The sequence below is a fragment of the Solanum stenotomum genome, chromosome 11, assembly GCF_019186545.1.
Source record: "Solanum stenotomum isolate F172 chromosome 11, ASM1918654v1, whole genome shotgun sequence".
Taxonomy (NCBI): Eukaryota; Viridiplantae; Streptophyta; class Magnoliopsida; order Solanales; family Solanaceae; genus Solanum; species Solanum stenotomum.
Window position 1 is genome coordinate 6,917,378 of NC_064292.1, and position 8,922 is coordinate 6,926,299.

An 8,922-nucleotide genomic window follows, 5' to 3' on the forward strand; every position below is an offset into this window, starting at 1 on the left:
TTGAAATTTCCAAATCGAACTTACAAAGACTATTTCAAACCATAGAGTGACTCACATAATCGACATACAAGGCTACTAAACTCCCCTTGAGCAACAAAGTGCTCAAAATCTAGTATAAAGTATATGGATCATGTTGGAATCAATAGATGAGTTGATATTAAAAGTCACCAAAAAACTGGCCGGAACATGCTCATATACCGGAGTATTAGATTTGATGGTTAAAAGTGGTCACAATCTAAGAAATAAAATTATATGGGTAGGGTCGGAATGATGTCACGACCTAACTAGAAAATAGAAATTATATAGGATAGTTTGAATTGATGGAACGACCCCATTGAAAAAGAGAAATACTATGGGTAAGGTCAGAATGATGGCACGACCCTACTAAAAAAGAAAAATTATACGGGTGGGATTGGAATGATGGCACAACCCTACGCAAATCAGATTTGAGGAGCCACCGGAAAGACGAATGGAACTATGCAAATCAAATCTGAGGAGTCACTGAAAAGACACATGATGCTATGCAACTCAAATATGAGAAAATAGTTTGGAAAAATCCACGGTACTACACAAATTAAATATGAAAAGTAGTCCGGAGAGATGCACGATGCTACGCAAATCAGATATGCAAAAAAAGGTAGTCACCGGAAGGATGGCACGGTGCTATACAAATTATATATGAAAAAGTAGTCACCGAAATGATGGCACGGTGCTACACAAATTAAATATGAAAAAGTAGTCACCAGAATGATGGCACAGTGCTACACAAATTAGATATAAGAAAGTAGTCACTGGAATGATGGCACGGTGCTACACAAATTAGATATGAGAAAATAGTCACGAGAAAGATACACAATGACCCAACGTTTGCTAACATAATCGTTGGTCGGACGGGCGGCATATATGGATAATAGCTGCCAGCCGGCAGCGGAAGCTCTTTGATTGTTTACCAAGATTGTAGAGGCTCTAATACCATGTGAAAAATAGAGGAGAAGAATATTAGAGTTGTTGTTTACATTATTACATTGAATCCCTATTTATAGACCCTAGAATACAATCATTTACCAAGTAGGATACTATTTACTATTCCTATTCCTATTTGTATTCCTATTCCTATTCTAAATAGGATTGTATGAACCTATTCATATTCTAATAGGGTTGTGTAATCCTATTCCTATTCTAATAGGATTGTATAAACCTATTCATGTTCTAACAGTTCCTAAGATGAGTGTCATAGAAATGTTGAATGTTAAAACTGATATGACATCTACAATATTGAATACAAGCTAGAAGTAGCACACACAAAGTATAAAACTAGGGAAATCACACAAGATAGTTTCATCATATCCTACCTATATCTCCAAATGCACCAACTCATAGGTGCAACACTATGGTAATTGAAGGAGCTACAATCGGATGAGATAGACTAAGAATAACATAGAAAAAAGTAGTCCCAAAAGATTCATACTTTCTAGGTACCAACTTAAACATAGCTAAGAGTCGAACAGGATATAAGCAAATGATCTACATAGACAGTGCCCAACTGTTGGATAAGTTTTTTTTGTTGTTACTCTTACTTTAGAGTCTGAGTAGGGATAAGATAGAGAACCCCTTCTTAGACACAAAAGACAAACATTCTCTTTTTGGGGGGTAAAGGCTTTGAAAGACACCTATTTACAATAGAGCAACATCAATCCCAAGCTATTTACAAATTGCACAAACCAAAAAAAGGTAATATTGCTGATCCAACTAGTTTGGGACTGAGACTTAATAATTGTCTGATTCAGTATTGTCAAAGGCGTAAAGCGCAAAAGACACAAATGCTTTTTAAGTGCAAGCATAATTAAAATATGAGGTTTAAATAGAAAGAAATATGCTTACACACGAAAACAAGAATTATATGGCTAGATGAATTGACTAACTGCAATGAAGTAAAACTACATCAGTAATGTTCAAATACCATATTAAATTTCTGTATCATCTGCAAAGTTGCAACGAAGTTTCTAATTCAAATCAAATGTCTAGCTTTCTTTTGTAAATTTCTAATATCCTAATACCTAATAAGCAATATATATATCCAAAAAGTATAATTAACAATTAATATATCATTTTGCAACTCTGTGTGTTGTTCACTAGTGTTTTTTCTCAAGATGACCTTGTAAAATAATCTAATTTGAAAATAGCTGGTTGCTATGTTTTTGGAAAGATCTACACCTCATCCTCTTAGCAGTTTCGCAAGAGCACTCCGCCTAAGACACTGAAGCACCAAGTCTATGTTGAGCCTCACTTTAAGGCTTACATGCACTTCCAGTTTGCCTTGGCAACACTGGATTGATTAGCTGATTGACTGTGACACCACACAAGTTGGCAGATAAAATCAAGTCATTGTGTCTTTACTTCCCTTCCCGTGGTACCAGTCATCATCAGGGATAAAGACCCTCCCCTTTACCACAGCTGAAGTTATATCCCATTGAAGAGGTATTGTTTTTAAATCAATGTTTTAGAAGAATGAGCAGATGAGCACCCAAAAATAGGTATCACATGTACACATCAAGTCTACAAAACCCAAATGCAGAATGGAACATATATCTTGTCAATACGGGACATACATCTTGTCAATACGATTCCTTTCCTTGAAATTAATTCATTAATTAAGAAAATAATGAAATCAAATAATAATTTAACTCCTAAAATAAAGATCTACAGTTCTACACATGCTTGCATCTAAGTGGTTAAACTATTGAAAGTAGAGTTGCTATACCTCGTCCCTGTCATAGTTGTCACCACTGTGTGGATCAAAAAGAACATCACCAGTGGCAAGCTCAAAGCAAATGCAAGCAAAGGACCAAAGATCAGCTGAAGTAGAATATTTAGATCCTAGGATAACCTCAGGACATCTATACTGTCTTGTCTGGATATCACTTGTGAACTGTTTATACGTCCAGCATGCATTGCCGAAGTCAACTAATTTACACGTAAGGTCCACATCAGTCAATAGTTTCTGCCTCATGGATCGACTGCCTCTTTTAGGTCTTTGAGTTCTCTGCTGTCCATCCCTTGCTCCGTCTGTTGTTGAGCCATTTTCACTTTCTTTAGTATTAGTCTTTCCTTCAACTGAGTCTTTATTAGGTTTCTCATCAGAATTAGACCTTTCAGGACTACTGGCTTCATTATCTTGCTCAGTTTCCTCAGAAGCTTCCTTGTCCGTACATCTTTGAGCTGCCCGCTTAGCCTTTTTCCGAATTTTCTTTTTCTGGTTCTTAGTCAGGTCACCATTATAAACCTTTACTTCCTTGGAAGCCCCAGATTCAGAGAGAATTTTACTTTTACTCGTAGGAAGAATAAGGGGAGCGTCTGACTTTGTTGGATCTTTACTTTGATCAATCATTGATAAGAGCAAAATATTTTCTGGCTTCAAGTCTGTGTGAATAATAGAAAGCTGACGATGTAAATAATCCAAACCCACTAAGATATGGAAGCAAATTTCTTTAACCTTGTGAATTGATAGCCCTCGATAGTCTGAGTACTTAATTAGAGTCAAAAGATTATCTCCCAAGTATTCGAATACCATACAAACATGCTGGCCATTGGGCCCGGAATGCTTAAAGTGATCCAATAGCTTCACCACACACTTCTTATCATCTGGATCTCCCTCTGCAATCTGCTTTAATATGGTAATCTCATCCATAGCCGCTTCTGTATAATGTTGAGCACTCTTTTGAACTTTTAGAGCAACATACCTCTATTCCTCACAAGACATAACCAACAATTAGCTAAGACAATCCACATTTCAAAGAAATTTTTGCAAAAACCACAGAGAACTCATAAGAACCATAAACACTACAATAATTGCTATAATAAACCATAAGTTGCCACACCAAACAATAAACACTAGAATAACTGTAGCATCATATCTCCGTCAAAAATGAGAACAGATAACAAGTACTGAATCAAAGTATCTCCTCTATCACACACACGCAGACAGAGGAAACTCAAACACTACATACATAAGTCTATATACAAAAAATTGTTATACTAGTAAACAATTCATTGCTAAATAAAACAACAATACTAGAACAAATGCAGCATAATAAGTATATAGAATATATGAACAGATAATAAGTACTATATCAAAGTATCTCCTCTCTCTCACACACACTCGCAGACAGAGAAAAACTCAAACACTACATACACAAGTCCATATACAAAAAAGATTGTTATACTAGTAACCACTAGGTTACTAAATAAAATGAACAAATGCAGCATAATAAATACGTAGGAAATGCAAACAGATAACAAGTACTATATCGAAGTATCACCTCTCTCACACACGTGGACAGAGAAAAACTCAAAACACTATATACGCAAGTCCATATACAAAAATACTATTTTACTAGTAAACAATATGTTGCAAAATAAAAAGAACAAATGCAGCATAATAAATACGTAGGAAATGCAAACAGATAACAAGTACTATATCGAAGTATCTCCTCTCTCTCACACACACAAGCAGAGAAAAACTCAAACACTACATACACAAGTCCATATACCAAAAAAATCATTATACTAGTAAACAATACTTTGCTAAATAAAACGAACAAACACTAGAACAACTGCAGCATATTAAGTATATATATACAAAACACGAACAGATAGTTTAGAAATACTCACAGATGCGGAAGTTGCTAACTTTTTTTTTTGAAACTGGTAATGTTATGCGGAAGTTGCTAACTTAAACCATAAATTGTTAAACCTAACAATAAATACTAGTACAACAACTGCAGCATCACATCTATGTCGAACAGATAGCAAGCTATCGAAGTATTTCCTCTCTCTCTCACACACACACAAACAGAAGAAAACAAAATCACAAAAATCACAAGTCCAAGATGCAAAAATTGTTACAGTAAACTATCAGTTGCTAAATAAAACAAGCAAATACTACAGTAATTGCAGCATAATAAGTATATCAAAAATGTGAACAGGTAAGTTTAGAAATACTCACAGGGGGGCTGGAAAGAGGAGGGTAATCGAAGAACATTATGGGGGACTGGAAAGCTGACATCATTTGTCTACAAGAAACCAAATTACAGGGGGATATCACTGAGTTGGTAAGGCAGATTTGGGGGGATAGATGGGTCAAAATGGCATGTTTGGAGGCAAGTGGGACAAGAGGAGGGATAATGGATGACCTAGAAAGAAATTTTGATGAGGAGGAGGTTTCGAGAAGTTTAAAGCAATGTGCAGTGGATAAAGCACCAAGACCAGATGGCTTTACATTGGGGTCCTACATCAAATGTTGGGAAGTGGTCAAGAGTGATATCATGAAGACTTGTCAGCATTTCTATGACCAAAGGAGGTTTGAAAGAAGTTTCAATGCTACCTCCATAGCCCTGATTCCAAAGAAAAAGGTGCTAAAGAACTAAGAAACTTTAGACCTATCAGTTTGATACGCAACATCTATGAAATTCTCTCAGAAGTGCTCACTGAAAGGCTATAAAAGGTGATGTCCAAACTTGTTAACTCATAACAGTTAGCTTTTATTAAGGGAAGGCAGATCATGGATCTTGTTCTAATAGCTAATGAAGCTATAGATTCCCGGTCTAGTTTGAAAAAACCAGGCATTTTATGCAAATTAGATATTGAGAAAACATATGACCATGTCAACTGGGATTTTCTTACGAGTATGCTAGAGAAGATGGGTTTTGATCTTAAATGGAGACAATGCATTAAATTCTGCATATCAAGAGCACTTGACAAGCGCAAACTACATCTACATCTACATCTACAAGTTCAAGTAGGACTAGGACACTAATTGATGAAGAATCCGAGGAGCAAGAAGATGAGGAGCAAGATAATCATGATCAAGAGGATGTTGATCTTCAAGATTTGGATAATCTTGAAGAAGAATAGACTTTTAGAGTTCTATTATTGCTTGTCAATTGTCTTATGAATTATTGAGTCATTCAAATTCTAGACTTTTAGTATCTACTATTAGTTTTTGATTTTAAATATTTGCTACTATATGTTATTGCTATTAAGATTTTGGATATTTATAAATGCAATTAAAATTTTAAATTTTTAGTATTAATTGGCGCCTTAATTAAAAAAGGCGAGCGCCGTGGCGAAGCAGGCCCTTGTCGCCTTTTGTCGTCCAAAACAATGGGGTGTAGGAATGAAGAACCTAAAGAATCAAATCAATGCTTTGAGAATGAAGTGGCTTTGGAGGTATTCCAACGATAATCAAAATTTATGGGACTCAGTCATAAAAGTAAAATATGAAGAAAGTGACAAATGGGTGACAAAGAAAGTTACCACTCCCGATGGTGTTAGTTTATGGAAATCCATCCAATCACTATGGGATGAATTCAAACCAAACACCAAGATTAAAGTGGTAGGTGGCGCCAAAACTAGATTCCGGAAGGAGGATTGGCATGAAGCAGGAAATCTAGAGACACTTCTCCCAGATATATACACTCTGGTTCTTCAACTGCAAAGTACAATATTTGAACTATGGACGCCTCATGGGTGAAATATTATATTTAGAAGGCACCTCAATGATTGGGAAATTCCAAGAGTTACATAATTCTTCAGCGTCATTGAACAATTTAGTGGCTTGGAGACGGGGCAGGACAAATTGCAGTGGTTAGGGAACTGTAAAAGGACTTTAAAGTAAGTGCAGCAGATAGGAAGTTGAACCACCCAATTGTGCAGGTACCCAAATGGTCTGAAAACACATTTGGAAGGCCAAGATCCCCACACAAAGTGGTTGTTTTGTGTGGTTACTGGCTAAGGAAGTTGTGTTGACACAGGAGAATTTGATGAAGAGGGGGATTACACTATGCTCTAGATGTTTTTTTCAGTGGGAAAACTACAGAAACAGTCAATCACTTGTTCATCCAGTGCAGGCCAATTGTGGAGTCTATTCCTAAGGCTCAAAAACATCTCATGGGTCATGCCTGGTAGAATTGCAGAGGCCTTATACAGTTGGGAAGATGCAGGATTACAAGCAAGAAGCAATTGGAGAATCATTCCTGCTACAATTTGGTGGACTATCTGAAAAGAGATAAATCTTAAGAGTTTTTGAGAACAGGCAGAGTAATATGCAGCAAGTGAAACTAAATTATATTCTAACTTTGTGTTTTTGGTGTCATTAGATCTACTCTAATAACAGTGTCTCAATCATTGATGTTTTAGACTCATTATAGGGATAGGACAGTGCTTATAGAGTTCATTATGTAAATATGATTTTCAGTACAACACATGTACTTATTTAAAGAAAAAGAAACAGTTACCAATCTCAAAAAAAACACTCACAAATGTGGAAGTTGCTAAATAAACCATAAATTACTAAACCGAACAATAAATACTAGTACAACAACTGTAGCATCACAGTTGTATAAAAAATGAGAACAGATAACGAGTAATATATTGAAGTATCTCCTCTCTCATACACATGCAGGCAAACAGAGAAAACCTCAAACACCAAACTCACAAGTCCAAAAATGCAAAAACTGTTATATTAGTAAACAATAAGTTGCTAGATAAAACGAACAAATAATACAACAATTGCAGCATAATAAATATATTGAAAATGTGAACANGTATGTCCTCTCTCATACACATGCAGGCAAACAGAGAACCTCAAACACCAAACTCACAAGTCCAAAAATGCAAAAACTGTTATATTAGTAATCAATAAGTTGCTAGATAAAACGAACAAATAATACAACAATTGCAGCATAATAAATATATTGAAAATGTGAACAGATAACAAGTACTATATCAAAGTATCTCCTCTCACACACACACTCTAATGTGGAAAAAATCAAACACCAAACTGACAAGTCCAAAGATGCAAAAACTGTTATACTAGTAAACAAAAAGTTGCTAAGCAAAACCAACAAATAATACAACAATTGCAGCATAAAAGTATATAGAAATTGCAAACAGACAACAATTACTATATCGAAGTATCTCCTCTTTCACACACAAACACACATGCAAACATAGAAAAATTCAAACACCAAAATCACAAAAATTCAAAATCCAAAATCTGTTAACAGTAAACAGTAAGTTGCTAAACAAAACAAGCAAATACTACAGTTATCGCAGAGTAATAAATATCATGAAGAATGCGAAGCAGATAGTGTAGAAATACTTACAGATTTTTGCGTATCCCAAGCGAGCCAAACAGTGGAGAAATGTCCCCAACCAAGCTTACTCTGCACTACATATCGTCCTTGTTTGAATGTATCTCCCATTCGAACAGCGTGATAACCTCCACGCCTGTAATCTTCAGTACCTTCATCCTCCGATGTGTAGTCACTTGTCTCACTCCGATCACCGCCGTTCCTCTCCTCCTCTTCCGCCATCGGCAGATCCAACAACCACCGTACTCCGACAAATCGTTACCGGCGAGCTACAACGAAGAAATGAAAACCCTAGCCGTAGTAGTAGTAGTAGAAGAAGATTCTGGAGAAGAGAGGGAAGAAATTAGGAGGAATTTTTTTATATAATTTAATTTGAGGGAAGAAAAAAGAGCGTTTGGTGTTGTTTATTGGTGAAAATTAAAAAAAAAAAATGTCTAAGTAATTTTTATTTTATTTTTCCCTCTCTTTTGGATGAAATGAGTTTGTTTTTTTTTTGTTTTGTGTTGCCGGGAAAATAAAGGCAAATGAATACTGGTGAAAACGACGTCGGCTCTCAGCTGTGGCCCTTGGGATTCTGTATTTTATTATTGGTGAGTATACTTTTGATAAGATAATTGAATATGAAATCAATTTTTTTTATTTTTGAATTAACATTAAAGCACGTTTAAATAGTGAGGTAAATTTTGTATCAATGAAATAAACATTAGAGAAAATGCTAGGAATATAAAAAAACAGGTCTTAATTCTTATTAACACGATTTAAGATGTAT

At 35.5% G+C, this 8,922-nt stretch overlaps 1 protein-coding gene across 3 annotated transcripts in view; it reads right to left on the reverse strand.

Moving 5' to 3' along the window:
* LOC125843603 (protein kinase dsk1-like) overlaps positions 1-8,538 on the reverse strand; it is an 11,835-nt gene extending 3,297 nt beyond the window's left edge. For all 3 annotated transcript variants that reach the window (XM_049522742.1, XM_049522743.1, XM_049522741.1), the window contains exons 1-2: positions 8,166-8,538; positions 2,762-3,742 (exon numbers count right to left, since the gene is read on the reverse strand). In XM_049522742.1, coding sequence (XP_049378699.1) covers positions 2,762-3,742; positions 8,166-8,375 — 1,191 coding nt within the window. In that variant the 5' untranslated portion in view covers positions 8,376-8,538. The remainder of the gene's footprint in view (positions 1-2,761; positions 3,743-8,165) is intronic.
* Positions 8,539-8,922: the final 384 nt, after the last annotated feature.